This window comes from Lemur catta, chromosome 1, assembly GCF_020740605.2.
Source record: "Lemur catta isolate mLemCat1 chromosome 1, mLemCat1.pri, whole genome shotgun sequence".
Lineage (NCBI taxonomy): Eukaryota > Metazoa > Chordata > Mammalia > Primates > Lemuridae > Lemur > Lemur catta.
The window spans coordinates 119,652,160-119,672,586 of record NC_059128.1 but is presented as its reverse complement, the minus strand read 5'-3'; the positions used below and the strand labels follow the sequence as shown (position 1 = coordinate 119,672,586).

The window sequence follows — 20,427 nt, the reverse complement described above, 5'->3', positions numbered from 1 at the left end:
CAAGTCACAGAGTTGGGAGAAATTCTTTGCCAAATACTTATCTGATAAACTGTCACCCAAAATACTAAAAGAACTATTAAAACTCAACAAGAAGAGACAACCCAATTAGAAATGGGCAAATGACAAGAACACACACATCACCAAAGATTCTGAGAAGGCAAAGGAAAAGATGCTCAACAGCATATGGCGTTAGCGAGGTACAAAGAAAACTGAATGAGGTGTCGCTACACACTTAAAGGACTGGCTAAATTTCAAAACACAGAAAACACCAGATGATGATGAAGGTGTAGAACAACAGAAATCCTCACTCCATGCTGGCAGAAGTGGAAAATTACGCACCTACTCTGCAAGACGGGCAGTGTTTCACAAAACAAAACAGGAGCTGCTTGATATACTTTTAGGTAGAGAGAGGGTCCTCTCTATCTTAACATTCATCATTTTTTTTCCCTTCATAGAGCCTCAACTTGGTATCATCAATGGCAATGTTTGCTTTAAAAAGTTTAAGGACCCTGGGCTTAAGTCATGTTTCACCAATCTCCCTTGCTCTGCCACAGGGGTGCCATACATATTGCCCCCATAACCATAAGGATCAGGGTCTTTGCAGCTAAAAAGCAGGTGGCAGTGGTAGCCAAGGACTTAAAAGTTCAGGTGAACCCTTTGGCATTAGGCGTGTGGGCTTAGCCCACCATTTGATGGCTGCTCTCTTCTTTCTTTGTTTTCTTTTTTTAAAATGCCTGCTCTTTCAGGAGCAACCACCCTATGTACCTGCATCTTGCACTTCCTATTGTCTTTCCTCTGAGCAGCCTTTAGATTGCGCCCAAGGCCCAACAGAAGCCACATGGTCACTCTAAAGCAGATAGGAGAAAGGGAGGCAAAACGGTTGACCCAGAGACATTGGTCTCCAGACGGTCTCAGAAAGAGAAAGATTCAGGTAAAAAAACAAAGCCACGTGTAATTCTGAGAAAAGAGTGCCAGAACCTACTGGAGATGCCACGGGAAGAAACTGTGGAGCAGAACACGAAGGATGTGCTAGAGATCGACCCCAGGGGATCTGGAGCCCCTCGGAAAGGGTAGGTGGGTGTGCTTGCGTCTCCTCCCTCGCGCTCCAGGCAGTCTGCAGGCTCCTGCGCTGCTGGGGCCCTCTCTGCCCCTGCAAGCCCAGGGACCTGGGAGCTTCCTGAGAACAGAGCCCTGCGCTGCCAGCGCCCTCAGGGTCAGCCCCTCACCGCAGACCTGAGCCAAAGCGGCAGGCGCCATACTGCTTTTCCACCCCCTGAGCGCCTCTGTCCCACCCAGGGACCTTCAGCCCGTCAGTTGTCTCGTCTCTGGACCCCACACAAACATTCCCCGACACTTGCCCAGACTGCAGCAGCCACAGGAGGCCAGCAGGTCCCGGGGGAACTGTGCAATCCCAGAGCTTGGGCATTCAGGGCAGGCTGCCTTCAGCTGGCACAGCAGGGGCAGCTCCTGTGCTGGGCGGCACGAGTGCCCAAGGGACAATTAAGCTAGGGCTCCCGGGAATGGCTGCGTCTCCTCTGTTGGCTCACCCAACACAGCCAGGCTTCCACGGAGAGTGGAACTCATGCCTCTGCCTTTCCCCTTAACGTCCTAGAGCAGACTGAAGGGTGCTCAGACTGGGAGCTCCCTGCCTGCCGGGCTGCTCCAGCAGAGCGGGGCACGCCCTGGCACAGAGGGGTGTTAAGCCGGCTCGACTACTCTGTGGGCAACGCTGGGCCAGCACAGCTCTCCCTGTCATGGTTGGGGCTTGAACTTGGGGGATCAGAGGACAGGCCAGTAGGCCTGATCCCACACCCCCAGGACCAGGTCGCATTGCTCAGGGGCACGGAGGAGAGATTTATGAACTGATCTTGAGAGGGTAGGGAGCCCACGTGGGCACAACTAAAAGGCCCAGGTGCACTCCCCCTGTAGGTGACCCACGCTTTCAGTCTGGGACGGGGTCCTGGACAGGGAAGCCTGCAGCTGCATTGCCAGTGAGCTCAGCTGGGTTGGGTTACTGCTTGTGGCCAGATGCCCAAAGGAGATCCATGGGGCAAGGGAAGTGGCAGAACAGTGGAACCTACTCCCGCCTGCTGGACTGTGAATTCCAGACTGTCTCTCCCCCGTAAGCAGACCTTTTTGGTGTGGTGGGGCTGCCTCAGCCCCTCCCTGGTGGCTTTTTCCCAGTGGCCCAGGAGCTGACCCTCAACCCCTGCTGAGACAGTGCTTGTGCCCACCTTTGTGGAGCCTGAACGCAGGCTCTCCTGACCCAGCCCAGTCTGAGCCCCCCACCCCACCTTGGTTGTGGTAGAACACAAGAAGGGGTCCCCTGGGAGCTCCAGGGCCTTGCCCATTGCCTGGGACACCTGAGTGCTTCTAACTGACTAGGGCTGGACACAGGCTCCCAAAACACCACCGAAGCTGGTTCTCTCCTGTGAGAGCTGGCTCTTACCCACAAGTGCCACCTACTTACTTGGAGACTAAACTGGGCATCTCAATATAATTCATACTGTTAAGAAGTCCAGGCCGGGCGCGGTGGCTCAAGCCTGTAATCCTAGCACTTGGGAGGCCGAGGCGGGCGGATTGTGTGAGCTCAGGAGTTCGAGACCAGCCTGAGCAAGAACGAGACCCCGTCTCTACTAAAAAATAGAAAGAAACTATATGGACAGCTAAAAATATATATATAGAAAAAAAAAAATTAGCCGGGCATGGTGGCACATGCCTGTAGTCCCAGCAACTCGGGAGGCTGAGGCAGTAGGATCGCTTAAGCCCAGGAGTTTGAGGTTGCTGTGAGCTAGGCTGACGCCACGGCACTCACTCTAGCCCGGGCAACAGAGTGACACTCTGTCTCAAAAAAAAAAAAAAAAAAAAAAAGAAGTCCATGGGGCTGGGGAAAGAGAAAAGATTTCGAAGACTTCTATTTCTCCTTCTCAACAAGAGGCAGGGGATCTGCCCACACACGCAGTACACCACCACTACCGCCTACGAATAATTAGCAGCTGAGAAAACCCCCACACTAAGGCTAAATCTCTAACCAAGGTATCCATTCAGAACCCAGGACCCGCTGAAAGTACCCACAGGCAAAGCCAACGGTCCTTCCCCAACATATGCTACAGCTACACCCTTAAGAGGGAAGTGGGAAAAAAGTCCCATTTAAACAAAAGAAAATTTAAAAACAAGAAAGGACAGCTGCTCTAGATGAGAAGGAATCAGCACAAGAACTCTGGAAGTATGAAAATTCAGGGTGAGAGACAAGGACAAAGAGGAAGAAGAAAAAGGAAACAGAACACTGGCAAGCTAGGAACGGAAGGAAGCTTCCTCAGCCTAATAAAGCATTCATGAAAAACTCACAGCTCACATCATATGCAGAAGTGAACTGAAAGCTTTTCCTCTAAGATCAGGAACAGGCAAAGATGCCTGCTTTCCCCACTCCTATCCAACACAGTTCTGGAAGGCCTTGCCAGAGTAATCAGGCAAGAAAAAGACGGAAAAGACATCCACGTTGGAAAGAGAAGAGGGAAAACTATCTTTATTTGCAGATGACATGATCTGATATACAGGAAATCCTGAAGAGTCTACAGAAACTATTAAAGCTAACAAACAAGTTCAGCAAAGTTGCAGGACACAAGATCAACACACAAAAAAATCAGTGTTTCCATACACTAGCAATGAGCAATCCAAAAACAAAATGTAAGAAAATGTTTCCATTTACAATAGCATCAATAAGAGTAACATACTTGGGAATAAATTTAACCGCGGAGGTGCAAAACTTGTACACTGAAAACTATAAAATATTGCCAAAGGAAATTAAATGGAAATTAAATAAATGGAAAGACTGTATTTGTAGACTGAAAGACTTACTGTTTTTAAATGGCAACATTCCCCAAGGTGATCTAAGGATTTAATGCATCCCCATCGAAATCCCAATGGCCGTTTTTGTAGAAATGTAAAAGCTGATTTTCAAATGCATATGGAATTGCATGGGGTGCTGAACACCAAAACAATCTTGAAAAAGAACACAGCTGGAAGACACACTTCCTGATTTCGAACTTGCTATAAAGTTACAGTAATCAAAACAGTGTGGTACTGGCGTAAGAACAGACACAGACCAAAGGCTTAGAAGTGAGAGTTCTAAAATAAAACCATACAACTATAGTCAGTGCATTTTCAACAACGGTGCCAAGATCATTCAAAAGGGGAAAAAATAGTTTTTCAACAAATACTGCCAGGACAGCTGGATCCCCATTTGCAGAAGAATGAATTTAGACCCCTACCTCACACCAAATACAAAAATTAACCCAAAATGGGTCAATGACCCAAATATAAGAACTACAGCTATAAAACTATTAGAAGAAAACACACAAGGGTAAACCTTCATGACCGTGACTTAGCAATAATTTCTTAGATTTCACATTAAAAACATGAGCAACATAAAAAAATAGATAAATTGGACTTCTTCAAAATTAAAAACTTGGCCAGGCGCGGTGGCTCACGCCTGTAATCCTAGCTCTGGGAGGCCGAGGCGGGTGGATCGCTCGAGGTCAGGAGTTCGAGACCAGCCTGAGCAAGAGTGAGACCCTGTCTCTACTAAAAATAGAAAGAAATTATCTGGCCATCTAAAAATATATATACAAAAAAAAAAAAATTAGCCGGGCATGGTGGTTCATGCCTGTAGTCCCAGCTACTCGGGAGGCTGAGGCAGTAGGATCGCTTAAGCCCAGGAGTCTGAGGTTGCTGTGAGCTAGGCTGATGCCACGGCACTCACTCTAGCCCGGGCAAGAAAGTGAGACTCTGTCTCAAAAAAAAAAAAAACAAAAACAAAATTAAAAACTTTTGTGCATCAAAGGATACTAACAAGAAAGTAAGACAACCTACAGAACGGAAGAGAATATTTGCAAATGATATCTGATAAGGGTCTCATCTCAGAATACACAAAGAACTCCTATAACTCAACAACAAGAAAAACAAATTAAAAAATTAGCAAAGGATTTAACAGACACTTCTCCAAAGAAGATACATTGCCAGAAAGGATGTTCAACAGGGAAGTGCAAATCAAACCCACGGTGCGATCTAACGACACACTGATTATGACGGCTGTAAAACACACACACACACACACACACACACACACACACACACACACACACACACACACACACACACACACACACACACACACACACACACACACACACACACAGAGAGAGAAAACTAGAAAGTAAGCACTGGCCAGAATGCAGACCCCAGCACATTGCTGGTGGGAATGTAAAATGGTGCAGCCACTGTGGAAAACAGTTTAGAGGTTCTTCAAAAAGTTCAGCACAGAATTAGTGTATGACCCGCAATGCCTCTGCTGGGTATAAACCAAGAGAAGTGAGAACAGGGGTTCAAACAAATCCTTGTACACGAATGTTCACAGCACCATTCCCCACAGCCAAAATGCAGAAACGCACAAACGTCCATCAACAGATAAAGGGACTGGATAAATAAAACATGCTGTACCCACCCACGGGAGCATCTGATCATAAAAAGGAACGAACCTTGAAAACAAGCTCAGTGAGAGAAGCCAGACACAAAGGCCACACAGCGTGTGACTCCACTGATGTGAAATGTCCAGAACAGGCAAATCCACAGACAGGAGGCAGATTAGTGACTGCCAGGGGCTGGGGGAGAGGGAATGAGGAGTGACTGTTAATGGGGATGGGGTGTCCTTTTGGGGTGATGGAATGTTCTAGAACTAGATAGTGACGAAGCTTGTACAACATTATGAACGCACTAAATGCCACTGGATTGTTTGCTTTAAAATGGTGAATTTTTTGTTACATAAAGTTCACCTCAATTTTCTAAAAAGTCATATGTTCAGAGGGAAAAAAAAACAAAACAGCAGCCGAGGCGAGGCTCAGGCCACAGCTGAGGGAGAAGGGCTGACGTGCAGTCCAAGCCCTGAACCTCCCCACGCAGGGCCCCTCCTCACCACCGCTGCTTCTACCCCCACAGCCACTGCCCAGCCTCAGGCCGCGCCCCACACCCGCCCAGGCTCTTGAGATCCAACCTGGAGCCCCAAGGCCAAGCCCTGCTCAACAGAGCCAGAGATGGAGGCTCTGACCCCTCCTGCACCTTCCCGCAGGGTCACAGGTGAGGTGGTGGCTCCTTTGCCCTGGGTGACAGCTCCAAGGGCAGGCCCAGGGGGCAGAACATTCAGGGTCCCAGCAATTGGGGTCCCAGCAACCGGGTCCCATCGTCTCCGTGGGAAGACAGGCTCCGCCTTCCAAACCAGCCCTCAAGACTCAGGTACTGTCTGCACGGAGAAGCGCTTCTGAGCATCAGTTACCGGCTTGCTGTGCAGGTTCAGCCTATGTTGAGGGGCCCCTAGATGCCTGCCGCACCCTTTGTAGCTTCCGGGGGACCCTGGGCGTGTCTTGGGGGGTGGACGGGCCTGCCTGGCCCTGGGCTGAGCTGGCTGGGGCCGTTCCTCCTCGCTGAGGCCCCCCGCTGGGCTGGGGCTCTCTGTACTCACCAGGGACCGCTTGGCTTCAGGAAGGAACTGTCCAAACTCCGAGAGCAGGTCCTCCTGGCCCCGGAAGAGGTTGGCCACCTCGGTGAACACCTCCTCTTCAGACATGCCTCGGAACGGCCGGCCCTTCGTGTTCAGCTGCTCCTTCTGCCAGATTTTGGAAAAGGGGAAACAGGTCGTTAGGCAAGGAAGGAGGCACCCCGGGCTGGGACATTCAGGCACCCCACCGTGGAGACAGAGGGACGACCCTAGGAGCAGAACCTGTTGGCGGTGCCCACGACATCCTGTGTGCCTGCTTCGCTTGCGGATCCCACTGCCCGGCACATCCTCAGCCCCGGGCTGGGGACAAGGCCTGTGCCAGGAGTGTGGTGGGGACACAATGAAGGGCACCGAGAAGTATCCACGAGCAAAGGGAGCGGGACGGGGTCGGGGTTGCTGGCTGGAATCAGGGGCAGGCTGAGGAAGTGCAAGGTCACGGGCAACCCCAGGCCCTCCCAAGGGCAAGGGGGAACGCAGGACCTAGCCCTGGGCCCTGAAGGGGAGATAAGGGGTAAAGAACAAAGGGAAGGGACTTCCAGGCCCAGGGACCTGCTGGCCCGGGGTCAAAGACCGAAGGCAAACAATCTGATCAGGAGCTTAAAGCAACAAGAGGACCAAAGGGGACCCAGGTTGGAGGGCAGGAACTGGCCAGCACAACTGAAGGTGGCTGTTAAAAGTACGTCCCTGTCAACTTTCTATGCAAGAATGTATGTCATGGTGCAAGAGGCAGCGGTGCCGGGGCCCTGCAGAGTGCATGACCCAGCTTTCAATATTCCCACCCCACGGGTGCAGCGAGGGATGAGTCACTTGCTGGCGGCTCCTCCCCACCGGGTGGCTGCAGCCTTCGGGAAGGGAAGCGAGCTTTAAATCCTGGCCCTGTAGCCCCCGTACAGGAGGGGGAAATCCCAACAACCATCCTTCCAAAAAGTCACTGGTATACTTGAAAGCCAAATAAAAAAATGAGCAAAGGCCCCTTCGTTCAGAGAGTAAGCAGAAATGACCTGTGTACAGATGAAACAATGGCCAAATTGACGGACGTTTAAAGAAACACAATTCAAAACAGGGCTACAGCCACCTTTTGCTCACCAGCCTGACACAGATGGAAAGGGCTGGGGATTTTCCATGAGGATGCGGGAACAGCAGCTCTCAAACACGGAGGCAGAAAGGAAAATCGGTGCGGCCTTTTAGAGACAAGTTTGGCGACCTCTGCTACCGTAGCAGACCTCAACGCAGGAACGCGCTTTCTGGGAATTCATCCTGCAGAGACAGTCAGTCCTCCCACAACACTTGTTGAACACAAAAATCTGTCTGAACACAATACTCGTGCTGGGGACCAGTATGAGCACGATGGGAATTTTGTGTTTGCTTAGGCACTATTTTGCCAGGAGAAACACCAGAGAACGCAGAGAACTGCACCTGGCTGACCCGAGCCACGTGGGAGCACACAAAACCACACCTGCACCCCCTCCCACATCTACTCGCTCCCTCAGGGCCCCGTTGTGCTCGGAGCCACCCTTGTCCCGGTCTGGGGGTACAATGCCCCATCTGATTTCAGACAACCTCCCGCCAGCCCTTCTCAGTAACTCACAGGCTGCCACCTCCCCACACCCACAGCCACAGTGAACCTCCGGGCTTTTCCAAGATCAGTACTGTATTTGCTGTAGTATTCATGTCACTCTTAGCCATTTAACATGCATACGACAGCGCCACCGTTTTGAGCAGGTACCTGTATTTTTCAGGTATCGCTGGGGAAGTTTCTGGGTGCTGTGCTCTCACACTGTCTTCCCACGAGCCCTGTGGTTCAACTGAGATTTTGCAGAAGGTCATTTTGGGGGATGCAGCTGCGTTAGGGCAGGACTGTGTTCATCTGATCACACGCAGGACATATGCACAAGGTTGTATAACGGGTGGCAGCTGCCCAGGGCTGACTTGAGGCAGGCCGTGTGCTCGAATCGGCTGCCTCAGTTAACTTCATTAAACCCGGGGTCACTTGGCACCACCAGCTTTATGGCCATTTTATGGACAAGAACCCCAAGGCTCAGGGAGGTGAAGAAAAGGGCCCCAACGGAGCAGGTGGCAGAGGGAAGGTCTGAGGGGAGGCCCCATGGAGACAGAAAAATAGTTACGTGCGATCAAATGGACCCTAGAGCCTCTTGGTTTGGCTGTAATGGTATCTCAGAAAACTCTGAACCAATGTTCTAACATCAGGATAATTCAACAATTCAGATTTCTCACTTCTCTTCAAGAGATGGACAACCTGAAGTTGGAGTGGCCGAGGGGCTTGTTTAAAATGCAGATGCCAGGTGGCCCTGATGAATGGCAACCCCATGTGTGGAGGCCCAGCCATCTGCACGTTCAACCAACTACCAGCGGTTTGGGTTGGGGACACTGCGCTGTCCCGTCCCCCGGTGCTCTCTCTGAAATAGTGCATGACATGAACACAAAATTTGTATCATGCTCAGATTGTTGTCCAGTACGTGTAGCGTGTTCAAACAGATTTGCGTGTGCAAAACTAGCATTACAGCAGCACACTGTCCGTGTTGTGTGACCCTGGATAAATAAGTCTAACTCCCCTGGGCTTCCCCTTCCCCAGAACGGAGCCACTGCACAGCTCTGCCGATCCTCCTGGCCCTAAATGTGAGGACCCCGTGAAGCCTGGGAGGGATCCGCACACTCCACAGTCACAAGCGTCATCCCTCCACCCAGATCCAATGCTCACAGGTACCACCTGCCACCACTCGTCTGCATGAAGCAAGAGTTTTGAGGCTGTACCAGCACCCCAAAGACGCCAGACACTGAGGCCAACAGGGCCTGCATGTGACACCCACACTGCAGACGGCAAATAGTCCCCCAAAACAGCCTGAGTGTACAGGGAGCAAATGCCATCAGTCTGGTCTTAAGTGTTCTCTAAGCATTTACGCTAAAAAGAATCCTACTTCTTTACTTGACATATTAAAGCTGTACAGATTTCCTTTTTTTTTTTTTTCTTTTTCTTTTTTTGAGATAAGGTCTTACTCTGTTGCCCAGGCTGGAGTGTGGTGGTGTCTTCATAGCTCACTGCAACCTCAGACTCCTGGGCTCAAGTGATCCTCCCACCTCAGCTTCCCAAAGTGCTGGGATTACAGGCGTGAGCCACTGCGCCTGGCCAAATTTCATTTTTAAAAGTGGGTTCTGCTGCTTAAAAATTAAAAGTGTAGGCCAGGTACAGTGGCTCACGCCTGTAATCCTAGCACTCTGGGAGGCCGAGGCGGGTGGATCGCTCGAGGTCAGGAGTTCGAGACCAGCCTCAGCAAGAGTGAGACCCCATCTCTACTAAAAATAGAAAGAAATTATCTGGCCAACTAAAAATATATATAGAAAAAATTAGCCGGGCATGGTGGCGCATGCCTGTAGTCCCAGCTACTCAGGAAGCTGAGGCAGGAGGATCGCTTGAGCCCAGGAGTTTGAGGTTGCTGTGAGCTATGATGATGCCACGGCACTCTAGCCAGGGCCACAGAGTGAGACTCTGCCTCAAAAAAAAAAAAAAAAAATTAAAAGTGTAGGCCAGGTACAGTGGCTCACGCCTATAATCCTAGCACTTTGGGAGGCTGAAGCGGGAAGATTCCTTGAAGCCAGGAATTTGAGACCAGTTTGAGCAAGAGCAAGACCCCATCTGTATAAAAAAACAGAAAAATTAACCAGGTGTGGTGGTGCGTGCCTGTAGTCCCAACTACTTGGGAGGCTGAGGGAGGAGGGTCATTTGAGCCCAGGAGTTTGAGGTTGCAGTGAGCTTTGCTGATACCACTGCACTCCAGCCTGAGCAATGGAGTGAGACCTTATCTCAAAAAAAAAAAAGAAAAGAGAAAAAAGCAGCATGGGAAACGCCACGTGTAGGTGAGGAGGACATCTGAGCCTCGTACAAGACACAGACGTTCCTCCCCACCAGCCTGCCTGCGTTTCCCAACTCCCCTGCAGGCTGCCCTGACACCAGCTGTCTGCCCTGGCCCCTGGACCTTTGCACAGGCTGTTCCTGACACTGAGGGAGTTCACCTTTCCTCCGTGCTTATCCACCTGATGGTCTGACAATTTGTCAAGATTCAACCCGACAGTCCCCTCCCTGACCCCTGACCCACTTCTCTCCCACCTGAGGCTCCTCCTGCCACTGGACTGAACAACTAAGCACCAGCAACCATTTGTCTCCGTCACCTCGGCCCTGGCACCAGGTCCAGTTGCGATGAGCAAAACTAAAGGGCAGTCGTATCATCTAAACAGTAACAAAGTCGTCTTACAAAAAGACAACTGTATTCTTAGGTTCTTTTTAAACTCCCCTAATGCACGTTTCCTAGCAGTTCCTGGGTGCGGAGGTGCACAAAGGGACAAGCTAGAATTAGAACTGAGCAGAACTCCAGCAGGGCTTGTGTTCACAGCAACGTCATCCAGGGCAGCCAAGGGGCAGACGCAGCCCAGTGTCCACCGACAGACGGGTGGATGAACACAACGTGGTGCATCCGTAAAGCGGAATCGTGTTCAGCCTTACAAAGGAAGGACATGCTGCCACACGCTGCCACACAGCTGAACCTTGAGGACATCCTGCTACGTGAAACACGCCAGTCGCAAAAGGACAAATACTGTGTGATTCCATGTATAACAGGTCCCCAGAGATGTTAAATTCAGAGAGACAGAAAGCAGAATGGGGGTGTGGGTCTGGGAGGAGGCAGGAGGGGAGTGAGCGTGCAACGGGGACAGAGTTTCAGCCTGACGAGATGACGAGCTCTGGAGAAGGGATGGCTGTGACGGTACACTCACAACAACGTTCATGTGCTTATTTAATGCCACCAAACTGTACACTCAGACATGGGTAAACGGGTAAATTTTGTGTATATTTCACTAGAGTAAAAAAAAAATCAACGCCAAAAAACAAAGCAAAAACCAAACCACCACAAATCAGAATTTTACAGGATTTCATGAATTCAGACAAGAAAATCTGACACTGGATGATGCCACAGAAACCCACAAAGAAGTGTGACCTGAGTCCTCTTACCTGGTACGTGTGCAGTATCTCCAGGAAGGACCTGTAGATTTCCGGGTGGTCCAGGAAGCGGGTCTTGATCTTATTCACGTAGCTGATGGCGTTGTTGAATTCCACGGAATCCGACTCCAAGGGCACCTGGGGTTTGTCTTCCTTATATGGCATCTGTTGCTTGAAGTCCTCTGCACAGTCACTGTGGTTGTGTGAATTTTCCTGACAACAATGTGACAATGAGCTGATGCTGGGAACAGATTGTGAAAAACACCAGGCCCAGCCGCTGTCTGTACAAGAGCAGACAAAATCCAGCGTGGAGCCAGCTTTTACTAGATGCAGAGAAAGGTTTCTCTGGGGGCCTGGAGGGAGGGGGGCAGCCCAGCACATGCCAACAGAGCCTTCCTTGGCATCCCAGCGTCTGCGAGTTCCCGAGTCAGTCTCATTGACTCACCTCCACCCGATCCTTCCCAATTTACCCCAAGAATACAGGAGTTTAAAGAGCTCTTTACATTTTGAAAAATGAGCATTCAGGAGAAATTTACAAAAAGTGGATGTTTAATCCTTTGCAGAGCCAAGTGTCAGGCTGTGTGTAAAAGGAGTCTCCCCATACCTTCTGTGATCCCGTTTCAGCAAGACTGTTTCCAGGTGGGAAACACCTGCTGTCAGCAGCGATGGGGAGGTCAGGATGTACAAAATGGGGCCCACCGTTCAGGCAGCTGGGGGTTTCAGGGATTCCCAGGACATGGGACTTTTGGTGCCAAGGCCAGGCCAATCAGAACAAGGTGCAACAGTCAACTGAGAGAAAAGACTGTCCACCAAGCATGTCCTCTATTTATGCACTGTTCTGCCGATACAAGTAAAACTAGAAAACAAGCATGTCTCTCTCCTATGCACACAGAATCCTAATTCGTGGTGGGACAGGACCACCCCCCAAAGGAGGTGACGTTCTGTTTATTGCTAAACCAGAATTATGCTCCACGTCCCCAGCTCACAGGGGCACACTCTTGAGCAGGTCAGGGTCCCTCCAGCTCGGCTCCAGGTCTTGGCTTATGCAACACCTTCTCAGTGAGGCTTCTAGAACCATCTTGCACCAAAGTAAAATGACCCTGTCTCCCAGCATTCCTGCACTTTTCTCCATGGCATCTGTCACCGCCCCACGTGTAACATAACTTACTTGTTTTATTGTCTGTCCACCCTGACTAGGTGGCGAACTCCACGAGGGCAGGGATTTCATCTCACCCAGTGCTGTGTCCCCAGTGCCCAGAACGGTGCAGGCAGGTTTCCCTGTAGGGGGTGCTCAGGTGAATGGATGAGAGAACAAATGGATTTCTCTCCCGTTTCTGTTGCCCAACATCGCACCTAGCCCCAGTCACTGACCCGAAGAATCTGCCGGGACAGGCAAGGCCGGATGCGCTGCTGCCCACAGCTGCAGACCTATTGCTGTAACAGACATCGCTGCTGGGCCACACCGAGGCTGTGCTGCAGTCAGTGTGTCGGGCACCGTCATCCGGGTGGGTGTCATGAGTCAGCTCAGGCTGCCATAACAAAGTCCCCCAAACTGGGTGGCTCACACAACAGAAATTAATTTTTCTCACAGTTCTGGAGGCTGAGAGTCCAAGATCAAGGTGCTGGCAGGTTTGGGGTCTTCTGAGGCCTCTCTCCTTGGCTTGCAGATGGCCGCCTTCTCGCCGTGTCCTCCCACGGTCGTCTCTCTGTGCATGAGCGTCTCTGGTGTGTGTCCCAACCTCCTCTTCTGGTAAGGACGCCACGCGGATGGGATTAGGGCCCACCCTGATGGCCTCATTTCACCTTGATGACCTCTTTAAAGACCCTGTCCAAACACAGTCACATTCCCGGGGTACTGGGGGTTAGGGCTTCAACATAGGTACTTTGGCAGGGGACGTATTAATAATTCTGCCCAGAACAGTAGCTACAGAGACAAATCCAGAAAGCCTGAGCCCAGGCAAGCAGAGACACACAAGATGCAGAGCAGCCGCAACGCTAAACACCATTTCTCCTCCACGGGGGGATTTGTTCTAGGAGACCCTGAGGACACTCCTGCCAGTTCCATCTGCTCAAGCTCAAGTGGCCTGCGTTTGTGTTCCTTCGTGGTGCACAGGTTTGGCGGTGGAAGGAGCTGGCTGAGAGGGTGGGAGGGAAGGCTGTGGGCCCACTGGGAGCCCCCCTCCACTCTCAGGACGTGTTTTCAGGCCCCCAAAGGTCCCCTAAGATGCCCTGAAGTGAGCCCCTGCGACAAGATGGAGAACCACCCTCTAGAGCAGGCTTGCCAAAAAAGGACGGAGAGTGACGGTGCAATCGCTGTGGAAATTCTGGCAGTTGCCTCAACAAATTTAACACAGAACTACCATTGGATCCAACAGATCTGCGCCGAGGTGTACAACCAACAGGATGAAAACAGGTGCTCAGACAAATCCTTCTACATGAATCTTCACAGCAGCACTGCTCACAGTAGCCAACAAGGTAGAAAGAACCCAATCATCCACCAGTAGATGGAAAGAAACAGAATGTGGTCCATCCACACAGTGGAATATCACTCAGCCACAAAGAGGAATGCAGCTCTGACACCTGCTACAACGTGGATCAACCCCAAAAACACGGTGCTGAGTCAGAGAGGCCAGACACAAAAGGCCACGCAGTGTGGTTCCCACTGATACAAAACGTCCAGAACAGACAAATCCACACAGACAGGAAGCAGACGGGTGGTTGCCAGGGACTGGGGTGAAGGGAGAATTAGGAGGTACCAGACTTGATCTTGGAGTGATGGAAATGTTCTAGAATTAGGGGTGATGTTTGCACAGTGTTATGCATATACTAAAAACCACTCAAATTATGATGTTGAATTTTCTGTTATGTGACTATTATCACAATTTTAAAAAAAACTTTTAAATGTAATCTTTTGAAAAATGTAAAAATCACCAACCATACAAAGCCAAGGTGGCTTTAGCCCACGGGCCACAATTTGCCCACCCTGCTCTAAACATTCTGGAACAAGCCCAGTCTTGCCTTTCTCTGCCCACACGCCCTCCCTCCCATGCTGCTGCGTGGCCACGTCCCGGCGGAGTGAGACACGCCTCCCACGCCATGACGAGCCACCCCGGGTGGCCGACGCCTCCACCAGAGTGTCCACACACAGCCCCCACCTGGATATTTAAAAGAGGCCTCCAGTGGCACCTGTCACACAAGGAGCAGCCCCCAACTGCCTCCCAGGCCTCACTCACCTCAGCAGGGGCCACCACCTGCACCCAGGGAATCAGGCATCCTGGAATCACCCCAGACTCTCAACTTCTCACTGACTCCCTCGCCCGCTGCCCCTCATCACTGCCCAGATCACCCAGCACCCCTCCCTGGTCTCCCAGGGGTTTCCCGGTACCCAGAGCATTCCCAGCACAGCAGCAGAGTGGCCTTCCAGAACCCTCCACCGGCCCCCATGTCCCTGGCTCTCTCTCCCTACTTTCTCTCCTTCATTTCCCAGCCCCACTGGCCTTCTGGCTGTTCCCTGTGCACACCCACCTGCTCCCACCCCAGGCCTCCACACCCCACCAGAAGTAGCCCCCTAAGCACTCCAGACCCAGGCCGGGTCTAGGGACCTCTGCACACCCTCCCCTGGCCTGCCCCGTCCTCTCTCTGCCCCGACGCTGCTCTGTGGGCCACGGCACTGAAGCCCCTCGCACAGTCGGCATCCGCACATCTGGCTCCCATTTGAGTCCCCACCTCTGCCGTGCAGGCACCCCAAGAGCTGGTGCTCTGAATAAACCCAGGGCCTACCTTGGAAGAAGGGGTCACCCACCGCCTGTTCCATGAGCAAATAAGACACAAACACAAGAACTGACTTGTCGGGAACTGGCTGGGCCTCCCCCAGAGAGTAGCAAGGTGTGGGGGGTCTCCCTTTGCATGTACGGCGGCTGCTTATGTTACCAGCTGCACCTTAAAGGCTTCTCTCTGTCTCTGTGCAAGCCAGCTCTTGTCTCCCGGGAGACAGGGTCTGCCCTGAGAGGACCTGGGAGCCGAGAGTCGCTACTTTCCCACTGACATCCAATTTCTGGGTCTGGCTGTGCTGCTGCCTCAGCAATGTTCTGGAAGGTAGATACGGTCAAGAACAAGACAAGACTTCATCTTAAGGACTCAATGATTTTACTTCTCTTCCTACTTATTTTGCTATTTTGAAATATATTAATATAACCCAGGGTGGTGTGAGAATGACATGGGGTTGGGAGTGGAGGCTCTCTGCAGAGGTGACATTATGACTGAGGCCCAAACTACCAGACCCAGAATGATGGTGACCCAGGAGGATGAGGTCCCAGCAGGAGGATGGTGTTTCTTCCAAGCTCCCCAGGTCCATGCTGGCCACACATGCCATGATGTGTCTGTCTTCCCCTTTATAACTGCATTCTCAAGTGAGGGGATTCCACCCCCCAGGGACACCTGGCAATACTGGGAGATATTAAAATATTAAAATACTGTCACATCTGGGAGAGGGGTGCGCTACTGGCATCTGGTGGCTAGAGCCAGGGACGCTGCTGGACACCCTACAGTGCACAGGACGGCCCCCACCAGAAAGACTGTCCCAGCCCCCAAATGGCAACAGTGCTGAGGTTGAGACCCTCCTCACCAAAGGATCCACAAGGGCTGCGACTCTCTTATTTACCTTCCTCAGCACCTGACAGCCACTCCTTCTTTGTCTGTAGTTGACGGGCTTCAGGGTGAAATGAAAAATGGAAAAAACAAAAAGGCTCCCCTTTAAAACAGCAAAGCTAGAAAAACCAATAGAAAAAGAGTATTACCAGGGCATTTGTGGGTGAGGAGCCCTGTGAGGTTTTCAGGCTACTGTGGCCTCTAAAAGGACTCCAGGAACCCGAAAGGCCATCTAATGTCCCCTGTGTGCCTGTCCAGCAGCCATACGAACACCAGCCCAAACTGCTGGGAAGCAAGGCTGGAAACCTGGCGGGTCCCTCAGTACCCACTGAAACTGAATGGCCTTGCGGGGCCCGAAGGGAACCAAGCTCCCCAGCTGTGGGAGGAGGCCCCAGAAGTGGCTGCTTCCAGGCCGTAGCAAAACTACGAAGCCCTGTTGAGTAGCTATTAAGTGGAAGTTCTTGTCAAGCCTCTCTCTAAGTCGCTGTCACCTAAGCCACCTATGGGGAGACAAGACTGCCAGCCGTCCACTGTGCTGGGAACAGCAGGGACGCCGCAGCTATTTAAAGGAAGTACCAACTCCGAGTCCAACCACAGTGTGGCTCCTGTCAAGCTCCAGCCCTGACAGCCGAGCTACTCCCACGGTCAGGGACTGCTGAAAGGCAATTTCCACATGCAGAGGCACAATTTACACCTTCTGACTCCGGCGCTTGCTCAGTGAGTGACTGGTAACAACGCCAGCATCTACACAGCACTCACACGGTGCTGAGACCCTACAAAGCGCTCTTGCAGATGCTGTTGCAGCAAACGGGCTCAGTTTCCCCACAGCCATGACTGTTCCAGAGATTAATCTTGCCGAGGCTTTTATGGCCTGGAGGCACAGACCCTACATCTGGACCCTGGGGCTCCATTTGCAAGCGGGAAATGGAACCTCTTCGGGATTCAGCAGCCACACACTTCCAAGTTCCCTTTTAAAACTGAGACGGCTTTAATGAGGCAACATGCTGACAGCAGAGCTCGCCTTACACAGAGAAAAAGCAGCATTAATGCACAAGCCACTCTCAGGGAGGGACCCGTCACTGTCACGTTACCTTTCGCTGTTCTCCTTCCAAATCCTGGCTCCCTAATTGATCTGACACTCTGCAATCTCCCCTGTCAAAGGAGAGACCTACCAAGTGCTTCCAGCCATAGATTTTTATATCCCTACTCAAATTGTCAGGGTGGGACTGGAGGAGGTTGACAGAGCTGGTTCCCTTATACTGATGGTTTGTAACAGGGGCAATTTTGCCCCCAGGAGATACCTAGCAGTATCTGGAGATGTTTTTGGCTGTCACAATTGGATGACGGGCAGTGGGGCAGAGGCCAGGGATGCTGCTAAACATCCCACAATGCACCAGGAAGCCCCCAACAGCAAAGAAGCGTGCCCAAAATGGCACCAGTGCTAAGGAGGAGAAAAAGACAATGATCATCTTATAAAAGTAAAGCTCAAATAATCTGTTTTTGTCTCAGAGGTTCCAGGGAGCACAAGCAAGAGACTGCAGAAACAGACCAGGTAGCAACCTATCATGAGAAAGAAAGAACCAAAGCCACAAGCCTTAGCCAAGCCAAGGGCCCTATCAACAATTAAACGCAGCACAGAAAGTAAACAGTAAAAATGGCCACTCACACATGCATCTCAACCACTTTATTACCTCGCTGGCGGTACTGAGAGCTATCAGATGCAGACTAGCACATGCCCAAGTACGAGGGCAGGCATGCCTGGTCCGCTCCCTGGGGAAGCCTCAAGCCAAGACCTCAGCAACTGTTGATGTGGTTATTTTGACTTATCATAAAATTCTGTGTCAGAAGGATGCCTCCCTGACATCCACTCTTGATTTAAACCTTCCAAACAGGTCAATTGCAGGGGCAGAGGCTGCCTGTGTCGGTGCTTCTATCTATTTTGATTTGTGCTAGAAACGATTAGCATGTCTAGGAAAAGAATAGATCGTAAGTGGCTTTCCAGCAGTGACACGAAGGAGACACATGGCCCGACCTGAGTAGCAGGGTGTGCTGTGTTAAGGCCGAGATCACCTGAACCACCGCAGCAGCATACCTGGCTTGTCAGAGGCGACTGTATGTTTAACTTGCCATTCTTGGGAATGTCTATTCTGTATCCGAGGGGAAGGAAAGCGTTGAATCCAACAATGAGGTCAGGGTGCTCGTGAAAGAGCTGTGAGACACGTCTGATGACTCCAGGAGTATCAATGCTAGAAGAAAAAGGAACACAAGTGGGCAAAAGGGTCTTGGAGAGCAAATTAAAAACAAAATCTATTCCCAACTCCCTTGATACTGCCACACAACAAGCTGTTCAACTGACAGCAAAACAACCTAAATGTGACTCTGGTGATAGCATCTGCAGACTATGATCTATTTCCAGAGCGGCCAGGCCTCAGCTCCCTGCACCCTCCTGAGGAGAACCAGAGAATGTTTACACGGCACAACCCCTAAGCCACTCCAAGCATGTGCACACACACTCAGTTCTGAAAATGTCAGGAGAGCCGAATGCAAGGCCTGGACTCCAAGACGTGGTGGGAGGCCAAAGCCCTCTAAGTGATGTGATAAATTCCCTCATTTCGTATGAATCAGGGATGACCATGACACAGGTTTTGATCTGAGCAACTGATTGCAAAGCATAAATACCAAAAGCCCTTCCAGTGAGGCAAATGCGTAAGAAAGTGAGAGATGGGGTCTCCCTCCTGGCTGCGGTCATGGCCCAGGCCTTAGTCAGCCCTGCACCGGTGGAAGGAAATCGGGCCAGCCCCACCACCATCCCTAAGGGAACAGCATGGCTGGTATGTGATGCGCAAAAATCTAAGAGTCAAAGGCTCTGACTTCTAGTCTCACTTCTGCCACGAAGGTGGGTTTCTTTCTATCTCTAACCCTCCTGATTCTGTGTCTACAAATACAGCTCATGTGTTTTAAATGCTCTCTGTGTGCCAGGTCCCTTACTAAGCGTTTTATGCACCTTACTTCCAAACAGGCCTGAGACCAGGGTGAGCCAAGTAAAGCATCTTGGGGACAGGATTTAGGGGAGAGAGGGAGCCAAAAAACTCAATCATCAAGACAAATAACATTTTAATGCAGTGCTTGGGAAAAAAAATCAAAATGAGTCCCCCCAAATCTTCCACGAAGACAACTTATTTAAAAATCAACATTTTAAATTGAGGCAGGATCTGACTCTGCCTGTGCACTCGCCTCCCCTCTGCCTCCCCTGTCCCTGCCCTCCTTCCAGGACTCCCCACAACAGCTCTCCCCACAACGGCTCAACAGCTCAACAAGGTGGGGACTACCCATTCCCATTTTTTTTGTTTTGTTTTTAGAAGGGGCCGAGGCTCTGAGACGTTCCGACAACCTGCGCAAGGTCACCCGGCTGGGGGAGGAGGAGACAGCGGGATTGGGGCAGCCCACCCTGCTCAGCCCGATTCCGGCCCAGGAGGGCCCCCCGGGGAGGGGAGGAGTCCCGCGGGTACCTCTGGCTTTTGAACTCCTTCATGATCTCCAGGAAGCCGTTGTAGGTGGCAGGATCGCTGCCAAAGCGGATCTTCACCTGGTCCAGGTAGGGGAGGGCGTCCTCCACCTGCGAGGAGGGGCAGGGTCCCAGTGGGCCAGGGGTCGCGGGAGGAGCGGACGGGAGGAGCTGCTGGGGTCCTGGCGGGGAGGGGGACGGGCCGGGCCTGCGGAAGGCCGAGGTGAGGGGTGGGGGGTCCGGGGCAGCGCGGAGGGGAGGCCGAGGCGGGGGCGGGGCCGGGGCCAAGCGGGGCCCGGGTGAGGGGCGCCCGCCCGCTGGGTCCAGAGGACTGGATCCCTGCGGGACGGCGGGGATGCCACTCACGTGCACCGGCAGCTTCTCGTGGCCCGCGGAGCCAGAGCGACCCCAGCGGGCGCCGCTCAATCCCCGGCCCGCGGGGCCGCCGCCGCCGCCAGCGTGCGCCATGTTGGAAGTCAGAGCTGCGACCCGCCCCGCCCCCGCCCGAGGGCCGACCGCGCACGCGCATGGCCCGCCCCTGTGGGTGGGTCCCGGTGACGTCAGAGAATGGGGCGGGGCTCTTAGGACTCCTTGGCTCAATTGGAATCATAACTAGAGATTGATCTAGCAAGGGGGTGGTGGGCAAACCAAAACCTGCCGCCTGCTTGTGTCCGGCCCCTCAAGCTCAGAGTGATTTTTACAAGTTTACATGGTTGG

At 51.9% G+C, this 20,427-nt stretch overlaps 1 protein-coding gene across 4 annotated transcripts in view; it reads right to left on the bottom strand.

The window, feature by feature from the left end:
• Positions 1 to 20,198, bottom strand: part of LOC123638873 (paired amphipathic helix protein Sin3b-like) — a 31,255-nt gene extending 11,057 nt beyond the window's left edge. For 3 of the 4 annotated variants that reach the window (XM_045552687.1, XM_045552682.1, XM_045552702.1), the window contains exons 1-5: positions 20,077 to 20,198; positions 19,715 to 19,821; positions 18,298 to 18,451; positions 11,571 to 11,771; positions 6,515 to 6,658 (exon numbers count right to left, since the gene is read on the bottom strand). In XM_045552687.1, the coding sequence (XP_045408643.1) occupies positions 6,515 to 6,658; positions 11,571 to 11,771; positions 18,298 to 18,451; positions 19,715 to 19,821; positions 20,077 to 20,178 (708 nt within the window). In that variant the 5' untranslated portion in view covers positions 20,179 to 20,198. Of the gene's footprint in view, positions 1 to 5,192; positions 5,661 to 6,514; positions 6,659 to 11,570; positions 11,772 to 18,297; positions 18,452 to 19,714; positions 19,822 to 20,076 lie in introns of those variants that run through there. The other variant, XM_045552695.1, reaches the window with a different exon arrangement.
• Between the last annotated feature and the right edge of the window lie 229 nt (positions 20,199 to 20,427).